This window comes from Podarcis raffonei, chromosome 15 (genome assembly GCF_027172205.1).
Source record: "Podarcis raffonei isolate rPodRaf1 chromosome 15, rPodRaf1.pri, whole genome shotgun sequence".
Lineage (NCBI taxonomy): Eukaryota > Metazoa > Chordata > Lepidosauria > Squamata > Lacertidae > Podarcis > Podarcis raffonei.
The window spans coordinates 38,070,798-38,098,744 of NC_070616.1; the positions used below are offsets into that span (position 1 = coordinate 38,070,798).

The 27,947-nt window shown below is 46.2% G+C and overlaps 1 protein-coding gene across 1 annotated transcript; it reads right to left on the reverse strand.

Annotated features, from left to right (window-relative positions):
• Nucleotides 1-878: 878 nt before the first annotated feature.
• LOC128402869 (prolactin-releasing peptide receptor-like) lies at nt 879-20,535 on the reverse strand. Its single transcript, XM_053367279.1, has 3 exons — nt 20,374-20,535; nt 14,266-15,155; nt 879-8,300 (listed from the first exon to the last, which is right to left on the reverse strand). Exons 2-3 carry the CDS (start codon nt 14,682-14,684, stop codon nt 7,667-7,669), a joined length of 1,053 nt encoding a protein of 350 aa, XP_053223254.1. The 5' UTR covers nt 14,685-15,155; nt 20,374-20,535; the 3' UTR covers nt 879-7,666.
• Between the last annotated feature and the right edge of the window lie 7,412 nt (nt 20,536-27,947).

A 27,947-nucleotide genomic window follows, 5' to 3' on the forward strand; every position in this document is an offset into this window, starting at 1 on the left:
TCTGTAATGTAAACCACTTTGAGTCATTTCTTTGAGTAAAATGATTAATAAATATAAATCATCATCATATTTTTAAAATAATGGAAAATTGTTCGGCATAGTAGGCCAGAGCAAGTAACTAAGGCAGAGCTTTCCAAACTGTGTTTTGGGACACATTAGTAGTGTGTCGGCTGCAGTGTGTAGGTCTGTCATGTGAACACTCCCTGCACTCCTCCCGGGGCTGGAAAAGGGTTAGTATAATCTCTGGTTTGCTAGTAAAACTGGATTACTGTGTCACTAAATGATGCATGTCTAAAAAGTGTTTCACCAACCTGAAAAGTTTGGAAAGCTCTGAACTAAGGAATAGTAATGAAGGGGGTGCAGGTGGTGCTGTGGTCTAAACCACTGAGCCTCTTGGGCTTGCTGATCAGGAGGTCGGCGGTTCAAATCCCCGCAATGGGGCGAGCTCCCGTTGCTCGGTCCCAGCTCCTGCCAACCTAGCAGTTTGAAAGCACCCCAAAAAGTGCAAGTAGATAAGTAGGTACTGCTCCGGTGGGAAGGTAATCAGCATTTCCGTGCGCTGCTCTGGTTTCGGTGTTCGGTTGCACCAAAAGCGGCTTAATCATGCTGGCTGCATGACCTGGAAAAGCTGTCTGCGGAGCAGACAAACACCATCTCTCTCGGCCTGTAAAGCGAGATGAGCACAGCAACCGAGCCGTTCACGACTGGGCTTAATTGTCAGGGGTCTCTTTACCATTACTTTTCAATGAATATAAGGGCTGGGTGGGTTAGTCTTTTGCTTGGGACCCATCAGTAACATATTGTTGTTCATGTTGCTTTTCTCCAGGTGGTGAGAACCTAAGTTTCCTTTGGAAATGAGAGCATGTGAGACGTCTTGGTATTATATGATAATAAGGTTTATTTGCACATATATACAGGGGGAGCATAGGTGGAGCATCACAGCACTAAACATTGCAACAGATGCCTTACGAGTTCACTGTTCCCCAAGAGATTTCTAGGGAAAACACCAGACCTATCATGATTTTTTTGAGAAAGTAGATTTGCCCTTTGTGCCCCAATCTACCCCAGTTACAACCATCCCACCTGCTTTCTTTGTTCACACTTACCACATGTGCAGCTTACTGGTGATCTTCACATGGCCCTGCCTAGAGGTCTTCAGTGTGGCCCATGCAGTGCCCATGCCAGCCCTGACGCCAAATTCATTCTTGCAAAATTCCAAGGAGAGAAAAGCACTTTGCAAGTGATAAGTCTTGGTTGTCTTTACCTCTGCATAATGTTGGCTTTCCTGCCTTCCACAATGGGCACCATGCACTGTTAGCCAGATCCAACAGTGGAGGAAAGGATGAGGGAGATCACTGATAGATATTTATTTGCATCAGCAACAAGCCATTGCAATTTGTGTGCAAAGTACATACATATGTAAGACAATAAAGCAGATGAAATTGTCAGACTAAGTTAAAAATTATACGTTTTAAAACTCAGGGCGCATATTGTGGCGCTTATTTTAACAACAGTTGCTGGAAGTGCTGTGGTGTTTGCCATCACCAGCATACCTTGATCCACAAGAGAAAACAGGTGGAGTGTGTGGGTCTGAATAAGCCCAGGCCCCACCCACCACCAGCTGGAACATGGTACCTGATCACCAACCCTTGGGGCCAAATTCCTTCTTACCCCTGCCTTACACAGACCAAATTAATTAATTCCACAGTAGGGGCAGGGCAGAGAAATGAGTCGAGATGATGTATCTGTATGATGTATTTGTATCCCACTTTTTAAGCAACAAATGATGCGTTCAGAGCTGCTCACAATAGCATTAAACAAAACACTGCAAACACAGATATCAAATGCAATAGCATATAAAGCAAACAACAACACCAAATTCATCAAAACAATTGATACAGTTCAACAAAGTCATAGGATTCCTAAAATGCTGTCTTCTTCCAGAAAAGACCAGCCAGCCAGCATTCTCCATTGCAAGGGAAAAAAACCTGACTACCCAACCAGGGCCACTAGGATAATTTCTGGCAGTTCTACCAGTTCATCCAGTTTGGCATACTGTTAACAGTCATTAACAGCCAAGAATCATGGGGCTAAAAGGGGCTCTGAGTTTGAGGTCATCCAGCTCATCAGTCCCTAATCTCACTTCAATATCTGTCTGAAAATCACTGCAGGAGACCTAACCTTTGACACACCAGCAACAACATATTGCACTGTTAAAAGGGAATTGTGGAAATAGCACACAAAATTCAACATCTGGAGGAGAAGACCAGAGATACTGGCCCCCAAATGAAACTATTCCCAAAGTCCCCCCACCCTGATCCTACTGTAATCCACTGAGCAATCACCTCCTTTTGCAATCAGGTGGCTTGCCTTAGCTTGCAATGTCCAGGTGCACTGTTCAAAGCCACCATCCCAAATTCCTAGACCTGGTAATAAGCTTTGAGGGACACTAATCTTTTGTAATCAAATGCTATTGTTAAGGGAACTGGGCAAGATCATTTCATGACTCAGAGGAAATGGTGAGCTTCTTTCTCAGAACGTTCCCCCCACCATCTCATCCTTTCTGCTACGGACCATGCTTTTCTCGTAGGCCATTTAAATCCACATTATTCTCCTTGCATCCATTTCCTCTCCTATGAACATAGACAAATTCCATTACTTGCCAGAAACTTTCATAAGGCTTAGTTATATTTGCAAGGTTTTCTCCAGATTTTAAGTGCTGAAAAATGGAGTCTTTGTTTTTTCTTCAGTCGTTCTGTCCGTTTCATCTCTGAAAAGCCACGTAATGATGCTCCTTGATGTGTTCCATTGTGGAAGCGATGTAGCAGTCAAAATAGAATGTTCCTCCCTAATGCCCATCTCAGTTGGACTTTTAACTCAGGAAACCAGTGGTTTATTGAGAACCAGTCCAAGTTACAGTTTATAGCTCAGTGGTAGAGTACATGTTTTGTATGCAGGTAGCCCTGGGTTCTTGTTCATGGCATTTCCACTTAAGAAGAACCCGGGAAATGGTACTGGGAAGGACCTCACTGTCCCTGAGATCTTGGAGTGTGGTGCCTTCCAGATTTTGTGCAACTACAACTCTCGTCTTCCCTGACCATTGGCTTTGTTGGCTGGGGCTGAGAAGGCAACACCTGGAGAACACCCCATTGACTAACTCTGGAGTCTGCAATAATGGGATAGGTGGACAAATTGTTTGATTCAGTAAAAGTTGGTCACTGTATATATGCAGTGAAATGCCCATCATAAGCTCAGTTTTAAGATAAACCACAAGAAGGGAGAATGGGGGCCTCAAAGCTGCCCACCCACCCACAGTGAGCAGGCACCTGGTCAGTCTTCCCCACTATGATGAGATGCATTATATTTCTCTCCAAATTACAGTCATCATTTGTGAACCATAGATAGATCTAAATCATTAGATATGCATTAGCATCAATAGATACCAATTAGCACATGCAAATTTCATGCCATTTGCGTCCTTGTTTTTTGATACATTTCCTCTGGGAGTGGCTGGGAGGTGTTCATAACTCGTCAGTCCAGCAATATTCTTTATTGGGCTGGGGGCTGGTGTACAAATAGGACGATGTGTCCTAGAATCCTAGAATTGTAGAGTTGCGAGGGACCACGAGGGTCATCCCCCTTCAACCCCCTGCAACAGAGGAATCTTTTGTCCAACGTGGGGCTCAAACCCACAACCCTGAGATTTAGGATGCTGTACTGACTGAGCTAGGGACACGGGTGGCGCTGTGGGTTAAACCACAGAGCCTAGGACTTGCCGATCAGAAGGTCGGCGGTTCGAATCCCCTTGACGGGGTGAGCTCCTGTTGTTCAGTCCCTGCTCCTGCCAACCTAGCAGTTCAAAAGCACGTTAAAGTGCAAGTAGATAAATAGGTACCGCTCAGGCGGGAAGGTAAACGGCGTTTCCGTGTGCTGCTATGGTTCGCCAGAAGCGGCTTAGTCATGCTGGCCACATGACCCGGAAGCTGTACGCCGGCTCCCTCGGCTAATAAAGATGAGCGCCGCAACCTCAGAGTCTGTCACGACTGGACCTAATGATCAGGGGTCCTTTTACCTTTTTACTGACTGAGCTACTCGCTTTCTGCCCAAACAACCCAAATTCAGATAGCAGTTAAAAATTAAGTTCTATTAAACATTCTTAAGGTACGGTTCACTCCGCTAACCCATGATTCTTCTGAAGCCAGTACAGGGCAGGTTCTTGCAGAATAGAGAGAGTCTTCAGCAACATGTAATAGAGAGGCGCCCTCAAGCTGTGAACACAGGTGTATAAGAGTGTCTCCATTTTCATCTCTGAAATGTGCAAATATAGCCACCATTCCTCTGACGCTTGGAGCAGGATACTCAAGAGGAGAATGTAGCTTGCTTGCGCAAGGGTGCTTAAAAGAAAATAACACTGCAAAAACAAAGCAATTAGCAGATCCTCTGTGTTTATGCCTTCTGCTTCATGCTCAGGGCATCCATCTCATTATCATCAGAGACCGCAAAGCAATTAGCCTCCATGTGGCTCCTTTATAATGCACTGACCCTGCCTGAAGGCTGCCTGGAGTGGGAGACCTTAGCCACATACAGCGGAGACACAGGCAGCAGTATGAAGTGACAAAATCCAGACCCACTGGCACTTCTTTTCAACTAGCTTAAAATATACCTTTGGTTAATATATAAGAACCTCTTCTCTGCGTATTCTTTATGTATTGAATATGCAAAGAACCGTGAATCACAAATGAAACACAGAAAGAATGAGTTGGTTAGCAGAGATTTGGTAGCTGCTTTGGGAGGGAATTGATAGCTTTTTAGTTGTTTTATTGAGGGTAATATATATGCTGTAAGTCACTTCCAATGGCCATTACCTGAAAAGGTGACCAATAAATATCTAAAATAAATAAACACGGTTATCTTTTTATTAACCCCCTCTCTGTTAAAATTGCTCAGAGCCTATTTAGCATCTTTGCAGAGAGAGCTAAATACCTCCTGGATTAGATCTTAGATTTGGGTGGGCTTAACCTCATAGAGGTCAAAGCTTTCACTGTGTACACACCATACATTTAAAGCACATTCCTCCCCAAGAATCCTAGGAACGGCAGCTTACTCCTTCCAGAACTTCAGTTCCCAGAACTCTTAACAAACTACCCATCCCAAGATTCTTTGCGGGATGCATTAAATGATTGGTGTGTACTAATGTACTCCCTCATTTAATAAATCTACCTTCTAGAAGCACAGAAAACAAAGCTTGGCTTGATTCTAGTTACCAGGAGTGTACCTAGGGGTTTGGCCCCTGCCAAGAACCGCAGGCCCAGGGGGGTACAAAAATCATGCCTCTGGCTCAGAGTGGCTAGGAACCCACCCACTCCCACAGGCTGCTGCTCCACCACTCTGGGCATACACATGACATCATGTGTGTGACACAAACTGTGGCATCACATGCTTCAGGATGAGCCTGTGAGGCCCAACAAGGCCCTCTGCTGCTGCGGGGAGACCCGGCAGGGCCCAGCCCCTCAAGATTGCAGGGGCTCAGCACTATCCCCGCATACTGGGGGTGGCTGAGCTGTCCTTAGCCCCATAGAGTTGGTGCCTATGATAGCCCAATAGTAGAACACAGTCCTCAGCATCTCCAGATAGGGGCTGGGAGAGACTTCCTGTCTGAAACCCTGGAGAGCCACTACCAATTAGTAGTGCCCCTCCAGGTGTTATTGGAGTCTAACTCCCATCAGCTCCAGCCAGGATGCCCATTAAGGAGCATAGGAGTGGCACTGCAGCCATATCTGGAGGGTCACAGCTTCCCTGTTCCTTGGTGTAAACAGTACTGAGCTGGATGGAGCCGTGGTCTGGCTCAGTGTAAGGCTCCTTCTTGTCTTCCAGTCCATGGGATCTCCTGCAGTTCCATGTTTCTACCCTAATTTAACAACAAGAAACGCTTAGACAAATTTATGAAAGATAAGGCTCTCAATACCTACCCTCCTCTTGTTTACCATCTCCAGCATCTGACACAGCATGCCTCTGAAAACCAGTGGCTGGGGAACATGAGCAGGATATTCTTATGTCTTGCTCATGGGCATGTGGTTTGGCCACTTTGGGAACAGGAAACTGCACCAGATGGCTCTTTGCTCTGACCCAGCAGGGCTCTACTTACGTTTACAAGGATCTAAGCAGCAACATCTACAATTATCTTTTCTGTGAATGCCCCTGAAGCAATCAGAATTCATCCAGCATGTTTTAACGGTTGCCCTGTGGGAGGGCTGAAAGAGAGCCATCCTTTCATGCCTTTGTCCTTCTGACATCCAGTACCTGCTCTAGCAAAGATATCAACACTTTTGTAAATTGTGTTCCGTGGAAAGGGAGGGATGAGTCAAAAGCAGTGGAACGTACGTCATTATGGCTGGACTGCTTCAGAAGTGAGGTGTTTATGTTGGCTGTAATCTGATTAGAATGTAGTAAGAGCAATCACACATTCCCAGAGAGGATGAAAATCAAGTTATGTTGCATCTGCAGGATGTGGGAAAGAGCTGGAAATATTAAAGGCGGCACACGGCTGTTGAAGCCTAAAGGAAAATGAGATTATTTTGTAAAGCCCTAAGATTAGCCGTGTGATTATAGCAGGTAGTATATTGGGAATTGTCAAGAGAAACTCTACTTAAAACATGGGCCAATGCATTTTTGTGCAAACGGCACAGCATGCAATGAACTGGAAATATAAGGTTACAGGTAGGTAGCCGTGTTGGTCTGCTGTAGTTGAAACAAAATTTAAAAAAATTCCTTCCAATAGCACCTTAGAGACCAACTAAGTTTGTTATTGGTATGAGCTTTCATGTGCATTGGTATCTGAAAAAGTGTGCATGCACATGAAAGCTCATATCAATAACAAACTTAGTTGGTCTCTAAGGTGCTACTGGAAGGAATTTTTATTTATTTGGAAATATAAGGGTTCAAGGGCCTATAGAAAACAGAATCACAGATTTGTAGGGCTGGAAGAGACCCCAGGGGTCACCTGGTCCAATAGCTTGAGGAGAATTCAGCATTCTCAGTTGCCACAGAATGCCGTGTGACTGTTTGGGAAGGGTAAGGAAATGGGGGAGAGGGAATTGGATGGACAAGGGCCTGGCTGACTCTAAACGGGAGCGCTTCACGTTGCAGAGTCTCACCTGCCATCACCATCATGTGTGTATATACTAATAGATCGTTGTATATACTAATAATGGACTCAAAACAGCACCTAAAGAATTATCCCCTCCCCAAAAAAGGTCTCCCCTCCCTCACAACAGTCCAATGAGGACTGAACATGCTCAAAAATGAAGAAGCAGGGATGAAATGGAATATTCTGGAAAATGGTATGCCTGGCTGGCTGGCAGCCTGAACAGAACCACTCCATATTGCAACATCTCATTGCAGATTCTGTCTGTGTGTATGTTTGTGTGTGTGCATGCACACATGTGTATGAAAGAGGGAGAGATGGAAAAATAATTGGGTGCTTTTAGGGTCTTCTCTAGGAGAACCTTTCTCCTACAGAGGCGGTGGACTTTTTGCTCAAGAGGCTTCGCTCTTCCAGTTCATAAGACTGAGCTTTGGTGGGCTAGAGAGTGCAAATCTTATGAGCTAAGAACAACTAATCCCCCCACCAACTAACTGCCATGGATCCTCCTCCAAGTCCAGCATGTCAGAGCATTACGCTGACCGCTACACAGTTATTGGTGGGCATGATCTTCTGCTTGAAGGTGAACACCTCTTTCAATCCGCTTCGGAAGCGATCATGCAGCCAGGCATAGAGGAAGGGGTTGCAGCAGGAAGAGCTCATGGCAAACCAGTGGCAGAGCAGCTGGATCAGAAGGAAGTAGTCCTTGTTGATGAGGTTGATGTCAATGTCACGTAGGATGTTGAAGACGTGGATGGGGAGCCAGCAGATGGCAAAGGCGGCCACCACCAGCACAAGCAGGCGGAAGATCTTCCTCTTCCGCAGGCGGTCGAACTCTGCCTGGTTCTGCGTCGGGTGGCCAGGCACAACGTGGTTCTTCAGCTTAATGGTGATGCAGATGTATGAGAGGGAGACAGCCGACAGGGGGAGGATGTAGGTGATGATCAAGGTGCTGTAGGCATAGACCAGGTGCTCTTTCCCCTCTTCCATCCAGAACTCCTCGCAGATTGCAAAGCCTTCCTTCTGGAACTCCACATGGTAGGTGTGGGCAATAGCGGGGGCCACCAAGGCACCCGAGAGCAGCCAGATCCCACCGATGATGTACACGCAGGTAGTAAAGGAAATGCGCTTCTTAAGGAGGTGCACAGTGGTGTAGTACCTAGGGAAGAGACGAGAGGAAAGACAGTGACATCCCTCCTGCTGCTTTCTCTTACGAAAGCCCTCCGGATATCATTGGACTCCCATCAACCTCAGCCAAGCACAGTCAAAGGACGGGGAAGATGGGAGCTGGAGTGTAGCAACATATATATATATATATTTGGAGTATAGCAACATACACACACACACACACATATATATATAGACACACACACACACACACACACACACACACACATACATACTGTGGATGCTCGGGTTGCGAAGGTGATCCATGAGGGATGCACGTTCGCAACCTGCAGCTGCGTGTCTGTGCACGTGCGGGTTGCGATTTGGCACTTCTGCACATAGCACGATTTAGCGCTTCTGCGCATGCGCAACCGCCGAAACCCAGAAGTAACCCGTTCCGGTACGTCTGGGTTTCAGCAGTCGGTAACCCGAAAAAACACAACCTGAAGCGTCTGTAACCCAAGGTGTGACTGTATATGAATGAAACTGCCTTATCCTGAGGCAGTTCATTGATCCATCTAGTTCTGTACTGTCTATTCTGACTAGCAGTGACTATCCAGGGTTTGGGGCATGGGTATTTCCCACTCCTACCTGGACCCCCTGGGGACTTAACCAGGGATCTTCTACCTGCAAAGCAGATTCACCGCCACTGAGCTATGCCCCCCCCCCAGCTCCAATGAGAGAGAGGATAGTAGCTCCTTATGGTTAAGGATACTTAAGATCAGCTGCAACCTCAAACCAGAGGGAGCCTGCCTACAGAAGAGCAGCCTGGCTTCCCTTGCAGATTCTCCTTTTTAAATTCTTTTACAGTGGTACCTCGGGTTAAGAACTTAATTCGTTCTGGAGGTCCGTTCTTAACCTGAAACTGTTCTTAACCTGAAGCACCACTTCAGCTTATGGGGCCTCCCACTGCCACCACGCAATTTCTGTTCTCATCCTGAAGCAAAGTTCTTAACCCGAGGTATTATTTCTGGGTTAGTGGAGTCTGTAACCTTAAGCGTCTGTAACCCGAGGTACCACTGTAATGGGATTGTTTTAATTTTGTATTTTATATATGCATCTTTTTAAATCTCAATGGGATTGATGCTTACAACTGAACATTTATGTAACTGGTTTTTATATTTTGTAAACTGCTTAGAAGCCTGTTTTGGCATATATTACTGATTTATTGGGTCTGTTTTATAGATTATTGCATGGCTTTTATTGTAGCATTCTTTTTTCCTGGTTTTAAGGTATGCTTTCTGCTCTTAAAATTTTGTAAGTTTCTTGGAGACTCCTTATATGTCAAGCCACTAATAAACTGAATAAATAACATTGATAATAATTAAGTGGCATATAAAATAAAATAATAATAATAATAATAACAACAACAACAATAATAAAAATGTATTTTTGTAAAAAGGTAGGGCAGCATGGTCTCCCTTCCTGACAAAGAATTCTCAAAAGCTTGCTATCCTACCATAATCTATGCTGCCGACACAGTTCACAAGACCATCAGCCACAATGAATGATCCCCAAGGTCCCTTCCAACTCTGTAATTCTATGTCCTATGTCTTGAGCAACTTGGAGGAAGAGTCAGAGACAAATGCAACAGCAATCTCGAGTACATTCTCTGGTTCATGCAGCATGCTCACTGTGAGCCACAAAACCCCTTACATGTCTTACACATGTCTACTTGGGAAACCATCCTACTGAGTTCAATGGGGCCTATTTTCAGGGATGCAGGTGCAGAACTATAGTTGCTGGCTGCCTTCTCCTAACAGCACTTGCACCATGTTGGACGTCTTTGACAGCTCTTTCTATACTCAGATCCTGGTTGAGTTCTCCATCCCCACGCATCTCTGGCATGGGCCATAAATGGTTTCTGTCTTAGAGCAACACTGGCAATATTGCAGTTCAGCAAGAACCACCAGAAACACTAAGAGTACTAGGTAAAGGTAAAGGTACCCCTGCCTGTACGGGCCAGTCTTGCCAGACTCTAGGGTTGTACTCTCATCTCACTCTATAGGCCAGGAGCCAGCGCTGTCCGCAGACACTTCCGGGTCACGTGGCCAGCGTGACAAGCTGCATCTGGCGAGCCAGCGCAGCACACACGGAACGCCGTTTACCTTCCCGCTGGTAAGCGGTCCCTATTTATCTACTTGCACCTGGAGGTGCTTTCGAACTGCTAGGTTGGCAGGCGCTGGGATCAAACGACGGGAGCGCACCCCGCCGCGGGGATTCGAACCGCCAACCATGCGATCAGCAAGTCCTAGGCGCTGAGGTTTTACCCACAGCGCCACCCGCGTCCCTAGCAAATGGCTAATGATCAGCCCCAGAAAATTCTGGGGCTGCACACAAAAGCAGCAGAAGGCCGATGTATTTAGTCAAACATACTGTTCCCCTTGCTTTGATTTCAATAATATTCCATTTCTATGCAAGTTAATTAAACAAGAAAGGACTGTCACAAGGCAACGCTGGTGATGCAAATTACAGACTTCCACCCCAGAAAAGCTCCACTCCTCAGGAACAGCAATTATTCCATCAGAAGCCTCGTTGCTGAATTAAGTCACGTGGGAAAGTAGCTATTGTGGGGGAATGAAGTAACATAGACTTTTACTTCCATTCAGCGGGAAGACTGGTATTGCACAGAAGGGTTCCTACCAGCCTCTCCAGAAACTCACCAACCACCCAGAAGACTCCTTTAGATCTGACTTTTCCAGATGTGTTTCCCCCCGCCCTCTCTGAAGTGTACTAAAGCTTGGGCTTTGAGAGATAAAGTCAAAATGTGCCTTGACGCCCTTTGGAACTTCAAGGAGCTCAGTGAGAGGGAAGAAGAAAAGCGTCCCTGTATCTGCCTGTGTCAGGTGGAGCCCAGGCTTCTTGACCTCAGGGAACCTTTTTACACATGCACCCATCTGCCTAAGAACACATATGTTGCAGAGCATTCCTTGGTGCAATTGAGAGCGCAATCTCCATGCGCTCCAGGCCTATTGGGCTTAGCTGTCCCCTGGAGCAGACTTTGCATGCACCATGCTGAGAATGGGGCTACAGCTCAGTGCTGGAGGGCCGGCTTCACCCTCTAAGGCCCAGAGCAAGTGCACCCAGCTTCCCCAAACACACACACCTGCATGTATGTGTTCCGTAGGGCACCCTGGCTATAGAATAGCTTCTCCAAAGATGCTTGCCTATGGTGCCTGGTCTTTTCAGTGCCAGGCGAAGACACTTTTATTCACACGGGCTCTTTAATCGTGTTTTAAAATAATCTCGGGCTGTTGTAACCTACAATTCTCAGAGTGTTTGAACTGTCAATCCCTTTTCTTGGGGAACCATGGGAATTGTAGTTCTTTGTGGGGAACAGGGATCTCCCAAGAACTCTTGGCAGCTTTAGCAAACTACAGTCCCCAGAATTCTTAGGGGGAGCCATGGCTCTTAAAGGGGCATCACCTAGACAGCATCTTAAAAAGCAGAGACATGACCTTGCCAACAAAGGTCCATATAGTAAAAGCTATGGTTTTCCCAGTAGTGATGTATGGAAGTGAGAGCTGAACCATAAAGAAGGCTGATCGCCGAAGAAGTGATGCTTTTGAATTCTGGTGCTGGAGGAGACTCTTGAGAGTCCCATGGACTGCAAGAAGATCAAACCGATCCATTCTGAAGGAAATCAGCCCTGAGTGCTCACTGAAAGGACAGATCGTGAAGCTGAGGCTCCAATACTTTGGCCACCTCATGAGAAGAGAAGACTCCCTGAAAAAGATCCTGATGTTGGGAAAGAGGACCAACAGAGGACAGAGAGATGGAGGGCACAAGGAGAAGGGGACGATAGAGGATGAGATGGTTGGACAGTGTTCTCGAAGCTACCAGCATGAGTTTGACTAAACTGCGGGAGGCAGTGGAAGACAGGAGTGCCTGGCGTGCTCTGGTCCATGGGGTCACGAAGAGTCGGACACGACTAAACGACTAGACAACAACAACAACAATGCTTTAAGTGTACTGTTTGGATGAGGCCACAAAGAGTCACTGCCAGTCAGTGTAGACAGCACTGAGCCGGGTGGACCAGTGGTCCATAAAAGGCAGCTTCCTATATTACCATTGCCTACTAGATTTATGTTGCCATGGAAACATCCTATCAGAAAGATATCCATGCCCCCCCCCCGTTAGCTTTTACATCACTGTCCTGCTTTTCAAAGAGAAAAACTGCATTCAGCCACCTGAACAATTTGTTTCTCTGCAGCAAATAAACTATCATAATATTAACCAGAGGTTGGAAATTATACCCAGCAGTGCAAAAATACCCCAAAGCCCTAGCAGGCAAAGACTTCCTTCTTTGATTGCTGAGAAAACTCAGCGGCAGCTCAAATAGGCATCATTCTCCGGTCTTATCCTGTTGGCTCAACTAGACCTACCTGGGGAGAAGAGTGGGGACGAAATTAGCTTGTTCGCCTACTTGGCTCGTCACAAGTTAGAAACATGATGAGAGCCTGATGGTCCTGCAGTGGGAAAGGGCAACTGTGAGGTACTGAGGGAAGATGGTTCACAAAGTGGGAATGGCAAGCAGCCAGCAATGTCTTTGTGGTTTGGTCCCAAATTGGAAAGACAGCAGGAGAAAGTACCCACTTAATGTCCGCTGCCCTGTAACGTCCCTTGGGTTGGTCAAGTTAAAACAGTAGGGCATCTGTAGAGCACAAAACCCAGGAAAGAGATGGGCTCGTTTGCAATCATCTTGATATAAGGGCCAGTTTCTGTGAGGAGCTGCAGCTCAGGGGTTACAGCGCAGGCTTCACAAGGTTGCAGAAGGTCCCAGGCAGGGCCAGCCCACCTATGAGGTGGATTGAGACAGCTGCTTCAGGCAATGGAACCCTGTGTGGCTGCTCTTGGCAGCGCCGCAGGAGAGGTGAGGAGAAGCAGCAGCAGGGGTGGCTTCCAGCGAGATCTCACAGAGCTCATGTGAGATTTCGTAAGAATTACACAGGGAGATCTCACCGAAAGTCGCTGCCATGTGACCCTGGTAAGTGAGGCTTTGGCAGGCAGGCAGCAGGGGGACAGCACCTTCCTGTTTCGCCTCAGGTGGCAGAATGGGATGGTATGGCCCTGGTCTCAAGTTCAGTCTCTCACATTTGCAAGTAGGGCTAGGAAAAGCTCCCACCTGAAACCTTGGGGAGCCTCTGCCACTTCGTGTAGAGCTCATTTCCCCAACTTGTTGAGAAAAGGCTCAGCTGGATTTCCTCCCGAAGGTAATTACATCTCTTTAATGAAAAGATGAGTTTAAGATGCAACCCACTGGGCTGCAACAAAAGTGCAGAACGTTGATGGAAAACATTTGTGATTGATGACGAACAGGCTTCTGTCAAAGCAGTGGCTGAATGCAAGTCCTTCTGAAAAGTACTATTGCATGGGTAGGCAAACTAAGGCCTGGGGACCGGATCCAGCCCAATTGCCTTCTAAATCCGGTCTGTGGACGGTCCGGAATCAGCATGTTTTAACATGAGTAGAATGTGTGCTTTTACAGTGGTACCTCAGGTTACATACGCTTCAGGTTACAGACTCCGCTAACCCAGAAATAGTGCTTCAGGTTAAGAACTTTGCTTCAGGATGAGAACAGAAATTGTGCTGGCGGTGTGGCGGCAGCAGGAGGCCCCATTAGCTAAAGTGGTGCTTCAGCTTAAGAACAGTTTCAGGTTAAGTACAGACCTCCGGAATGAATTAAGTACTTAACCTGAGGTACCACTGTATTTAAAATGCATCTCTGGGTTATTTGTGGGGCATAGGATTTCGTTCATTTATTTATTTATTTTTTAAAATATAGTCCAGCCCCCCACAAGGTCTGAGGGACAGTGGACCAGCCCCCTGCTGAAAAAGTTTGCTGACCCCTGACCTGGAGCAATCTGGAGCTATCAATAGACGTGGTGGTCTGGCAGCAAGGATGGGAATGGGGATAGGGGATCCAAATCTGGATGAATCATTCAGGAAGCAGTTACCTGTCTACTGCGATAGCCGTGAGGGTGAAGACAGACACATATACCGTCATGGGCTGCATCAGGAACACAAAATAGCACAAGAACTTCCCAAAGACCCATCCCTGGGGGTTGAAGGCATATGCTAGAGTAAAAGGGACACAGGTTGCACACATCAGCATGTCAGAAAAGGCCAGGTTTCCAATGAAGAAGTTGGTGACATTGTGCATTTTCTTAGTCTTACAGATAACGTGGAGGAGGAGATAGTTCCCAAAAATGCCCACCAGCACAACCAAAGTGTAGCAGGGAATGATCAGAGGCTTGAAAGACTGGATCATCCGCACGCCGGTAAACTGAGAAGTGGAATTGGAGCCGTTTCTGAGCTCAACCTCATAGGTGCTGCTGTTGGACGGGCCATGGTCCCAGCGACCAGCGGATTCCATCAGTTGGTAGCAACCAGGGACTGCACTTAAAAACACAAGGAGAATGGAACTGCAGTGAAGCAAGTCTTCTGAAATTGGCTTTGGGGCCACCCTGTGTGCACAGGGCCCTGGATGACTGACTCCTTTATTTTGTTCAGGGATGAAAGGCTGATGTATCTATTGCACAAAAGGAATACTGGGTTTAGCTTGCCTGGTGCCAAAAGCCATCTTCTATTTCTCATGCAAATCTGTATTCACAGGCTACCCTTTGAAGAGCTTGCTTCTACAGCATTCACAGCTTGCAGGGCAGGATGAAATGCTTTCAAGTTTGACTCACTTACACCCATTAAGCTATAATATATCCTCCCCCACTTTGATGCCTTTCCATTTTCTTCTGGGTTGCCTCCGTTGCTTCTTCATTATTTGCCTCTTGTGTTCCAAAATTGCAGCATTGCTACTACTTTTCAGGGGAATGACTGGTTCCACTGGTGTCTGAGAGATAAGATAGGGAAGGAAGCGGGGAAAAGGAGGTTTAGAATGACAAGGAATCGGGTAAACAGCTTTCCCCTAAAGACAAGCAAACTGGAAAATATGCTAAAAGGCATGACAAGCCCAGAGAGATGTTAGATGGAGAGCTTCAGAATTTTGCCACAAAGCAATTGCAGTTTGGTAGGAAACATCCCACTGTGATGTAGGGGTGTGTAAATCTGTCCATTTCAGTTTACCATTTTTCAAACCATAAGTTCAGTTCTCTACATTTCAACATCAGTTTGTGATTTTAAAAGAAAGTCTGGTGAAAATTCAACAGCATTGTACTGCAAATTTATCCCAGTATGCACATTTTTGCAAAGCAATTTCCCCCTAGTAGAATGCATTTTGCGTGTTATTTCCATGGATATATGCATTTATATGCACACGTTACCGTACTTGCTTGGAGAAGTGCACCGCAGCTATTGTTTGGAAAGTGCTAATCAGGTATGCTCTCCTTTAAATGCAAATGGAATTAAATTTCTCTCCCATCCCTAAAGTGGAGTCAGCTCTCTGAGAGCTCTTAAGGCAAAACAGCAGCAAAAATACCGTATTTTTCGCTCCATAGGGCGCACCGGACCATAGGGCGCACCTAGTTTTTAGGGGGGGAAATAAAGAAAAAAAGAATTATTCCCCCCCCCCAGCCCCAAAGAGCAAAGAAGCCAAGACGGCTGTCTTGGCTTCCTCTTTAGCCACGCACAACCTCTCCAGCCGGGAGAAGCTGCGCGCGGCTTTGTTTTTAGCTGCGGAGCTGGGATGGAGGAAGCCCGCAGGGCTGGGACCTGAGAACAGGCAGCTATCCACAAGCCTTCGGAGCCCGGCGGGAACTCCCACCGGGCTCCGAAGGCTTATGGATAGCTGCCTGAAGCCCGGGGAGCGCAGCGGCAGTTGGCACTGCGCTCCCCGGGCTTCATGCTGCAGGCTGCTATCCGCAAGCCTTTGGAGCGCTCCGAAGGCTTGCAGATAGCTGCCTGAAGCCTGGAGAGCGAGAGGCGTCGGTGCGCACCGACCCCTCTCGCTCTCCAGGCTTCAGCGAAAGCCTGCATTCGCTCCATAGGACGCACACACATTTCCCCTTCATTTTTGGAGGAGAAAAAGTGCGTCCTATAGAGCGAAAAATACGGTAACTGTTACCTTTATTACGGTGTAATTTTTTTTATTTTGTCAAGTAGCACTAGTGCACGTTCCATCAGCCCAAGGATTTCTGCTTGTACAGAGGAACGTTCTTTCCCAGCACCCCACTAAATCTGTTCTAAGGGTTCCCCCAACCACTTGGAGCAGAGTTGGGGAGGGTATAAGGTGTACGTGAGGGGAGGAGAGAGGTGAAGCCCACTGCGCAAGCAGAAATCCTTGCGCAGATGGCACAGGTTAGTTGAACATTACCCAAAGGCTCAGCTATGAAGCACACAGGGTGCCTTTTCTATGAGTTGCTATCTTTCAGATCTGTTTCCCAGCTTTAAGGATAAAATTTGATAGGAGCCTGTAAGTAGATAATGGGACTAGATGTGAGGCAATAAAGTGAAGCTCAATCTAAGATACTGCTGGTGGGCATATGAACATAAAAAGCTGCCTACACAAAAGTGAGACCATTTGCCCATCTAGTTCAGTACTATCTGCACAAATTGCCAGGGCCAGCCCTATAATGAGGCAAAGTGAGGCAGCTGCCTCGGACAGCAGGCGCTGAGGGACAGGGAGGAGACAGCCATGAGTGCCATGTGGTCTGCCCTGTACCCACTATGCTAGCCTGCTGCCCTCCAGCACAATGAAAGGTATTTTCCTTTCACCAGTACTGGGGTAAAATACAACTGTCAATCTGTATGTGCCTTTGGGAAGGGCGCCATTGTGGCCTTTGCCTCAGGCAGCAAAACATCTTGAGCCAGCCCTGCGCATTGCCCACAAGTCTTCAGGGTTTCAGACAAGAGAAGCCAGAGCCTGGCATGCTACTCATGTGTTCTGCTACTGAGCCATGGCCCTTCCCCAGTTTGTCTTCCCCTGAGAAGTGTTCACAGTTTGGCAGTGCTCATATAGATTCAGCTTATTCACAAGAGAGCCCAGCAACAGGGAGCCCCTTTCATGAGAGCTATCCATGCTCTGGCATCCTCCAGATTAGACTACTGCAATGAGTCCTATGTGAGAATGCATTTAAGACTGCTTGGCAGCTGCCAGTTAGGACCACCTACATTGGGTGTTCGAAAGCATGCCAAGTGCAAGTATATAAATAGGTACCGCTCCAGCGGGAAGGTAAACGGCGTTTCCATGTGCTGTTCTGGTTTGCCAGAAGAGGCTTAGTCATGCTGGCCCCATGACCCGGAAGCTGTACGCCGGCTCCCTCGGCCCATAAAGCGAGATGAGTGCCGCAACCCCAGAGTCGGTCACGACTGGACCTAATGGTCGGAGTCCCTTTACCTTTTACATTGGGTGTATCTGTCCAACATTTAAACGGTTAAACAAACTCCTATCTATTGAATGGGAGGCACAGTGGTCCCTGCATTGCATAGCAATGAATGCATGTAAAATACACAAATACTTTGGGGAAAGGAACACAGATCAATGAATCAGACAGAAAGTAAGGGGTAGTAAACAGAGTGCTTTACCTCTTACCACGCTGCACTTTACTACTCCACCTGTGAATAAAATAAAACAGATAAAGAAAAGCATTCCTGCATCTCTCATAACTCTAGGACACACAGACATTTAATGAAGCTGAATGTTGGAAGAACCAGGACAGACCAAAGAAAGCAATTCTTCATATAGTGCACAGTTAGACTATGGAGTTCGCTGGGAAAAGGAATCAACTGTTAAACCACTCCAAAAATTGTAGCAGGGGCACTGACTTGCCCCCACATTGAAGGGGCCCAGCGTTGCGTGACATCATATGCACAACATCATGCACCGGGGGGGGGATGCCATGGGGGCTGTTGCCCCAGGCATGCAATCTGGGGGAAGCGTGAACCAGGAGATCCCCACAGGTTCATTCATTTCAGTGAGTCTGCTTTGAGTAGAACTTAGTTGGATAAAACTCTTAGTGTCCAGCAGGAAAGTATCTGCCTTTTACAGGCACATTTACAAAACCTTTAGCTATTTTATCACTACAGTACTTTAACTAGAGCTGTATGGCATGTTAAGGGAAGGGTGGGGAATGTCGTGTTCCTCCTGGGGTAGTAGTTTGACCACCTGTGACCCCCACCCTGCACTCAGCTCTCACCTGTGGCTCCTAGAAGCTGCCAGCATGTGACAATGGCCACACCCCAGGAACAGCTTCAACTGGCCGGCTAAACCAGTTGAGGGTAGCCGATGGGTCTCAAACCCTCAGTGAGTGAAGGACTTCTCCTGTAGGTGAAGAAAGGCTCTGGCGGACTGAGCAAACATGACTAAGATTAAGTCCAACGGTCAAGAAGGGGGTTACTACACATGCTTTAGAGCCGGGGTCAGCAACCTTTTTCAGCCATGGGCCAGTCCACCATCCCTCAGACCTTGTGGGGGGGCAGACTATATTTGGGAGGGGAGGATGAATGAATTCCTATGCCCCACAAATAACCCAGAGATGCATTTTAAATAAAAGGACACATTCTACTCATGTGAAAACACACCAATTCCCGGACCGTCTGCAGGCCAGATTGAGAAGGTGATTGGGCCACATCTGACCCCTGGGCCTTAGGTTGCCTACCCCTGCTGTAGAGGGTGGTGAAGGGCAGGTGGGGCTCATCAGCCTGGGAAGGTAGCTCATCTAGGAGAAGGAAAATTCTGGTCCTAAACCTCCACCGCCTTGTGGCTATACTCATTCATGGGAATGGCTCCACCACTGCTGCCTTGCAGCATATTTTTGGGTGAAGAAAATGCTAAGCAGAAAACCCCACACAAATTCAGAGTTGAGTCCCTAAAGATGATTGGATGGCATCTTGTATGCCTCCTTCCAGCAGCTCCTGCAGTCAAGCTGGTGCCAAACCTATTGCTTTCCCTTCCTTTGGACCACATCAGCAAGGCTGAGAGGAGGGGTCTTCTAGTCTGGGCAACCCAGAGGACCTCCATACACACTGCCCAGGCTTGTACCCCAGAGAGGTCACTTTGGTGCTGCTACTGCATCAAAAACAACATGGGGGCAGCAGTTACAGGTTCCCTGTCTCTGCAGCCACAGCAGGCGCTGTGATTCTCCAGAGGTTTGACTTCACCCCTGGTGGCACACTCCATTGTCTCTTGAGACAGATGGATGCCAGCAACAACTTTAACTGAAACAGTAACTAGGTGGGCACGCTTTACATTATTCAATATGCATACAGTTATAGAGAGCAGCCACATATGATATTGTAGCATATCCTTAAATTTGGCTTCATTTTATAAAATGGAAAACAGAATTTTGCTCTGGGCACAGAATCCTACAGAAGGCAGCTCAAAAAAATACATCTTCCTTCCACCTCATGCTGAGTTGGTACTGAATGTTGTTGCTTTCTCCCCTAATAAATGTCATGAAAATCTTTTCAGAATGGAAGCACTATGAGCTACAGGAGGTTGTTCAGAAAACATTTCCGAAAGAACATTAAATATTTTCCCAGCTTGATCCTGAACAAGGTTGCCAGAAGCAAGCTTTGTTGAGTTTAGTGTGCTTACATTGCCGTCTCAGACTTCTTTACTCAGAAGTAAGTCCTTTCAGTTTCAATGGGATAACGCTTGTCCTTGGTAAGCGTGCATGCCTATGATTGCAGCATTAAGACCCAGAACCTTTGTTTTCCATGGTCCATTGAGGACAAAACACATACTTTGAACCTCTATCCAAACACACACACACACCACCCTAAGAAGGAACACCAAAAGACAAAAGCAGAGTACTATGAATGGAAGGAAGCAAACTCTCATTTTCATCCCCTCCTCCCCTACAGAAGCTAGTGCTTCTACTTGCCAGAAACACTATTTCTGAACTGCATTCTTCACTTTCTGAACTTTTGGAAGACTTTTTACCAACAAGGTTTCCAAAAACAAAATGGACACTATAAACCTGCAACACCTCACCACAAAGCTTTGACATCATTTTAAGCAAGTTCCTTAAAAGAAAAAAAATTGACTCCCAAACTTGAAACAAGGAGAGAAAATAAAAATAATGAGGGGATGCTCTTATTGCTTGGGATCAATTTGGCATGCATATGTTGCAAATAGGAAACCATGCAGTTTTTTCTTTCTTTCTACTGACCTGAACAAGCAGAGCCAAGTGAGGATAAGAAGACAAGCTAAGAATTCCTAGCACACAGGGTCTGTGCAAGAGAAAGTGTGTGCAAGCAAGAGAGAGAAAACGTTCAGGCTTTATCCCTCCTGTGTTCCAAATGTGTACTGTACTCTCTTCGCTTGGTGGATTCAGGTCTAAGCAAGCTTTCGGTTCACCAGCCCCCTCTGCTGGTTCCTCTATCTTCTTTCTCTCTACAGTTTTTCTAATACGTAATGGCATTCTAATCTCAGAAAATCATAGACTAGTGGAGCTCGAAGGGATTTTGAGGGTCATCTAGTCCAACCACCAGCAATGCAGGGGCATCTCAACCAAAGCATCCATGGCAGATGTTCATCCAACCTCAGCTTCACAGCCTCCCTGCTGTTTAGTCAGAATCTTCTATCTTGTAACTTGAAGCCATTGGTTCAGGTCCTACCCTCCAGAGCAGGAGAAAACAAGCTTGCTCCATCTTTCTTGTGACAGCCCTTTAGATGTTTGAAGATGTCTAACATCTCTAAATCAAGACGATGCACAGGTGGAGAATGGATGGCTATCAGGTGCTTACCTGTCACCCAAGCCTGTCCTATTTGAACTTGTTACTGGTCTCCCACTAAGTTAAAATGCAGGCAATAACTGGCAGCAGAATCACTGCCTGTGTCGTTTGTGTGTGTGTGCTGAACTACTGTTTATTTCTTTTAATTAGAAAAGAAATTACTGTTTTTATTTCTTTTAATTAGAAAAATATCCTTCCTTTTCTAAGGTTCCAAGGATGATGCCAGGCAGGTGCTGAGCAGGTCATCAAATCAGGAAGTCTAAGGACTTTAACCATATTTGATTGCAGTCCTCTGTATTCAGCAATCCGACCATCTTCTTCTTTGGCCATCACTCGTAGCCGAGTAAGATTGTCTTCCGTGAATATGGTCTTAATGGTGTGTGTGTGTCCGTAAGTGACTGTGGAGGCCAATTCTGGATCCACATGTCCTTCCACAGTGGGGACATAGGTTTCCGAGCAGGAGTTGATCCCGTGCCTTCCTCTTATCACGTTTCTCCCTTTCGTCCTGAGTTTGAGCGTCTTCAAAGTCCATGGCACCTTTGGTAAAGGCTGTTCTTCAATTGGAGCGCTTGTAGGCCAGTGTTTCCCCATTGTATGTGTTTATACTACATTTTTTTGGATTTGCCCTGAGAGAGTCTTTAAGGCTCTTTTGTTGACCACCAGCATTACGCTTCCCATTTTTAAGTTCGGAATAGAGTAGTTGCTTTAGAAGAGGCTATTCTCCAACTGGAGCGCTCTAACTGGAATGATCAGGCATAGATTTGCTCGCGTGCTTTCCCTTAGTAAAGATAAAGGGACCCCTGACCATTAGGTCCAGTCGTGACTGACTCTGGGGTTGCAGCGCTCATCTGGCTTTATTGGCCGAGGGAGCTGGCGTACAGCTTCTGGGTCATGTGGCCAGCATGACCAAGCCGCTTCTGGCAAACCAGAGCAGCGCACAGAAATGCTTAGTAGATCTGCACAATAAAAGATCTTGTCCAAATTGGGGATCCTGACTGCAGCCTTTCTTGCAAGGCACTTTATTTATAGTATTTATTTCTTCATTAAAATATAACCTGCCTTTTAGGATAGTTGCCCTCTAGGTGGCTTCTATGTACTATTTTCCACACACACACCCCAAAGACCCCCTATAAAACCAGCCATAATAAGAAACTCTGCCACCTCTGGATTGTTAGTGTTTTGTGAGAGGGATTTTATCAGAAATGTAAGGTAAAGGTAAAGGGACCCCCTGACCATTAGGTCCAGTCACGAACGACTCTGGGGTTGCGGCACTCATCTCGCTTTACTGGCTGAGGGAGCCGGCGTACATGTGGCCAGCATGACTAAGCCGCTTCTGGCGAACCAGAGCAGCGCACGGAAACGCCGTTTACCTTCCCGCCAGAGCAGTACCTATTTATCTATTTGCACTTTGACGTGCTTTTGAACTGCTAGGTTGGCAGGAGCTGGGACCGAGCAATGGGAGCTCACCCCGTTGCGGGGATTCGAACCGCAGACCTTCTGATCGGCAAGCCCTAGGCTCTGTGGTTTAACCCACAGTGCCATCACAATTAAAACAGATTAATGTGCTTGGTGGAACAAATCTATGTTGTCCCCTAGGGAAGTGACTGGGAAATGCCCTAAAATATGTGAGATAAGCAACCGATTGATGAGATGGCACAGTATATCTGTGAAAGCAGATCAGGATGAAAGCTCATTATCATATAATTTCCCCACAAGCAAATAAGAACAAATGCATAGTAAAGAGCAGACACCATATGACATCCATGTAAATGCAGTAAACAGGTCGTCCAGAAGAACCTCTAATCAAACCAACATAATATAGTGGTACCTCTGGTTATGTACTTAATTCGTTCCGCAGGTCCGTTCTTAACCTGAAGCACCACTTTAGCTAATGGGGCCTCCCGCTGCTGCCGTGCCACCAGAGCATGGAGCATTTCTGTTCTCATCCTGAAGCAAAGTTCTTAACCCAAGGTACTAGTTCTGGGTTAGCGGAGTCTGTAACCTGAAGCGTCTGTAACCCGAGGTACCACTGTAATACCATTTAAAACATGTGAAACTTTATAGTCAAATAAATATCTATAGAAGTGCAAGAAGTTTTACATCTGAAATAGAGGGGTCTTTATGTGAGCATTAAAGTTCTGGGGGAAAAAATCTACTTGCACTCTCCCTGGAAGAAGAGGGTTTCACAGTAGTACCAAAAGCACCCTCTCTTCCTGGACCACCAATTTAATAGCAGCAGCATTAGTAATAATGAAATTCCACAGCCCTCTTTTTAGAGTGAATTTAATATCACATCCTCAGTGCATCTGCCGTTTTCTTGCCTCTCATACCCAGGACAAGTATTTCCCTTTTAAAAAGAATGCTTATCCTTATGTGAACAGGAGCAGAACAAAAGCTGTGCCAACAACTCCACCACAGCCAAGCACATTGGCTTTCTTCAGACTTTGTTCCTTATGAGGAGTTGCAGAGAGAGATTAGGAGGGAGCTTCTACAACAGCAGTCGCTGCAGAGGGACAGAATTAGCCCGGGAGAAATTCCAAAAGCTACTTTTATCTTATGGCTTCTTCATTATCATCAGCACCCAACAGGGCAAAGGCATTAGTGTTTTCTTCCACATTAAAATGTTCATCAAACGCTCCAACGGTGTTAATTTGTGCTACATGTACCTCTTGCCATCTTGCATTACGTATGCAAAGTGCTTGAAGGCTGTTTCTCACTCAGGAGACCATAACCAGCAAAAGGGCGCACTTTGTTAATTCTGCTTCCCATGCTAATCTCTCTCTCCAATGCCGCCCCCCCCCCCGCATAAAAACATTCTGCAGGGTGGCATCTGCAACAAATAATTTATATTTATATTTCTGTAGCGGCACTCATCTCAAATGACTGCATGGCCATTTCCAGCAAGGAATATTCATGAGACGAAAATGACATGTAATGTAAAAATGAGAACGGCAATGCAGGTATCTCTTTGTTTTCTAATAGGAGCCCGTACACAGAGAAGCTCCCATTTTAGGTACAGCTGAAACGCACTACTTTGTGTGGTGTTGGCAGCAGCCAGCAGAAGGAACTGCTTTTGTCACAAAAGGGCCCCAGTCACATAAGTGCACCCCCCCCACTAGTTCATTGCCTATTCACAAGCTTTGATTTTGAGGGTGTCATTTTGGGAAAATCTCATAGGGAATACTGTATTTTTCGCTCCATAAGATGCACCTGACCATAAGACACACCTAGTTTTTAGAGGAGGAAAACAAGAAAAAAAATATTCTGAACAAAACAGTGGATGTATGATTTTTGTGGTTCATGCTGTGGCCACAGACATGTGATCTGATGGTGAATTTGGGGTGACCCAATGTAGAAATCCTGAGGATCCATGGGCTTTTACCTCCCCCCTCCCAGGCAGCCTCTGCTACCGTCCCTTATCTCTCTTCCGATCCCACGGATCAGCTGTTTCCTTTCAACACTTCCTTCCCTCTTGTTTGCCTTAATGTCTTTTCCTTAGCTGGAGCAGTTTTTTGCTCCTCCTTTTCTTCTAATTTCTCTCCTTATTGCTTTAGTCTTCCTGTCCCCCCCCCCTTTGCAAGTTTGCTGTCTTTACCTCCCCCCTCCCAGGCAGCCTCCTTGATCTCTAGTGTCCCTTATCTCTCTCCCCGATCAGCAAATGATCAGCAGCTTTGTTTCAACACCCACTTCCCTCTTTCAGAAAAAAAAGCATGATCTGCTTTTTGCCCCTGGGCAATTTGGCTCCAGGGACCACACATTCACTCCATAAGACGCACAGACATTTCCCCTTACTTTTTAGGAAGAAAAAGGTGTGTCTTATGGAGCGAAAAATACGGTAATTATTTTTGAGTTTCAAGGAAGCACAGCATTTATTTATTTAAACGATAATTCCCTGGGAAGATGGACTGGCTGTTAAATTGCTATGAGATTTGTAGCACCATGAGGAGAACAGGGGGGTCTCTTAACAACTCTCAGCACCCTGAAAAAAGCACCTGTTTGGGGGGAGCCATGATTATTAAAGTCGGGGCGATCCACACTAAACTTTTGCTCCACGCTTTCCAGGCAAAGGTCCGCATTTTCCTAGTTGGTCCTGTCCCCCCCCCCCCCCCCCCGCTGCTTTCCCCAGGAAAATTCACTCAATCAGAACAAACTGAGTTTCCTGTAATGCTGAGAGCATTAAAGACATACCCTCCAACATTTCTCCGATGAAAATAGGAATGTCCGATTCCATAATGATAATTTTAATATTTATACCCCACCCATCTTACTGGCTTGCCCCAGCCACTCTGGGCAGCTTCCAACATATAAAAACATAATAAAACATTTTTTAAAAACCCTCCCTATGCAGGATTGCCCTTCAGACAGCTTAGGGAGTTGGATAACTCCATACCCTCCAACATTTCTCCGATGAAAATAGGGACATCCTAAGGAAAAGTGGGACATTCCAGGATCAAATCAGAAACAGCAACGGCTTCTCTAAATCAGGGACATTCCTGGAAAATAGGGACACTTGGAGGGTCTGTAAAGAATGAGTTTTCATGGGGTAAACTGTGAAGCAAAAAAGGGGGGCACTCGAACCCAGAACCCAGATTTTTCTCAATGCCTAGAAAGCATAGAGGAAACTCAGTGTGGATGAGAAGTAAGTACCATTGTGTTTTAAGTGTGCAGTGCAAATGTGGCCTAATACTGTGTCTGCATCAAGAACTCGTGGCAGAATACAGCCGCAATGAAACACCGGTCTGGAGAGGCCTTTACTTTAAGCCTGGTGATGGGACATGTTAAGTTGTGGGTGAACATATCAGACAACACAGCGACTCTTCAGACAGCTCTTGTTTATTCACAGGCCAGAACAGAACTGAACAGAAGGGTTCAGCCAACCTGCTTATATAGAGCTCAACTACAAAGCAACAGTAACAACTTTCTGTAACTATCCAATCACTGAACGTCACTTTCAATTCGTTATTTGCATATGCGGACCTGAATGAAAACTATCTACAGTATCCCCCTGCTGGCCCAGGGTGAGAACTTCAGTACATAACAGGACAGAGTCCTCTGCTGCATTTGAGGGTAGTAGGATAGTTTAGGGGGGCTCTGGGTATGGCAGTCACAACTCTTCTCAGTCTCCTCTTCTCAGCATTGGACTTGCTCTGCCATGTTTCTCTTATCAGTCCTGACGAGCTGCTTTTAGGAAAGTGGTCTGTTTTAGAGCCACAAGGCAGTGGCAGCTGCATAATGGACTGGGAGACCTCAATGTGCAATTTAGTTGACGAAGAACTCGCAAAATCACCGCGAGGGATGCTATTATCCCTGGCGACACAGTAGGCTGTCAGCCCATCAGCAAATTCATGCAGAGTTCACAGAACCAGCCAGAGATCTGCTAGGTCTGTGCATTTAGGGTTTTTATCTCAAAATAGGTTTCATTGATTGGGAAGTTTCTGGCGTTTGCACCTGAAGTGGTCATGACTACCTGGGGGTGAGGGGGTGGGGAGCGAGGGCCACAACAAAAAGCTCTCTCTGGTGTGTGCGTGGGGGGGGGATAGATATTTCAGGGAGTTGCAGCTATAAAAAAGGGAAAGTACACTGAAAAAAATTACTAAGAAAGGGATCAACAATGAAACAGCAAGTATCATGTTGTCATATACAGTATAGCTCTGTGGTGCTGCTCAGTTATCCATGGCGATCCTCTCCCCCTAGCCAACAATGAGCCAGTGTTCAGTGGAAACTCAGCATGCTTGGTCCTCACTGAACCACTTTGGGGCCGCTGCTTTTTATCTCTTTGAGTTTTTCATCCCTAAATCTTTTTCTTCTGCTTCCGCAAACCCTAGGTCCATCCAGACCTCCTGATACCTCCTTCCACAGGTGGGTGTGCAATTTTGGCTGCCTAAGGATAGGCATTCACTCCTGAACTTTGGAAATAGAGGAATGATCTGCAATTTGGACCTATTAATGTTTTTAGATGATATTGAAGGGAAACGGTTCAATACAGATACCTGAAAGTCATATCATTGGAAAAATAAATTGGAAGTTGAAATGGGCTGACAAAAGTGGAGAGAACTTTATCATTATTAAGTTTGATTTATTGTGCAATATCAGGGGAAATGTTATTGTCATGAACTCTGGGCAGGGGAGGGCCAGTTGCTGGACAGATTTAGCCCAACACACCCTTTGTTAGGTAAAATACAAGCAATATGTTGCCATGATAACTAAATAGCTTATTGAGTCGAGAGAACAGGAACATTTTTTGGAAATTTTGAATGACAATAACCAATCAGTGAAGAGATTTTCCCACCCTCTCCCATCAAAGGATGAGACAGACCAGCTTTCTGGAGAGCAGACGGCAATTTTAGGCAGACTGAGAACAACACAGATACCCAAGTTTCACCCTGGTCTCCCTCACACCATACATTTAAAGCAGATTGCTCTCCCCAAAGAATCTTGGGGAACTGTAATTTGTTAAGGGTGGTGAGAATGATAGTGCCATGAGTAGTTAAACTACTGCTTCCAGGATTTTTTTTGGGGGGGGAGGGGGAGCCATGTGCTTCACATTCAAGGTGTGGTTGTGACCTCTGCAAGTGTCTGAAGGTTCCTTGAGATTTCATGTGGGAGCAGCGGACTGTTTGCTGGAGTATTTAAGCTTTGTCTCTCCACTTGTGCTCAAACAGTATTAATGCAAATGTTACCAAATGCCAGCAAGCATCCAGTTGCCTCCTTTCAAAGAGGCAAACATCTCGCCACTTGGAGGATTGGCACAAACGCTCCATGGGAGGTACAGGTGGGGATGTATTTCTTTGGAGAGGAACATTATTGTGGGGCCACAGGGCAGGGAATGTTTTTCTGCTCATCGGCCGCATTCCCCACTGGGCAATCTTCTTCCTCAGACTCAGTGTGTTGTTCTTGTAGAAGTCAGTAGGGAGGGGGGCAATATTAGAATTAATTGGCTTTTTCTGTCCTTGGCTCTTGGCTGTGCTTGTCATTGGTTCTGGTGCCACCCACTCTTGGTCTCCATACT

Excerpts from the sequence above, each read along its gene's own strand:
- LOC128402869 (XM_053367279.1), bottom strand. The coding sequence starts at position 14,684 with ATGGAATCCGCTGGTCGCTGGGACCATGGCCCGTCCAACAGCAGCACC. Across the intron at positions 8,301-14,265 it reads ACGGCTATCGCAGTAGACAG|GTACTACACCACTGTGCACC; the intron begins GTAACTGCTTCC and ends TCTCTTCCCTAG.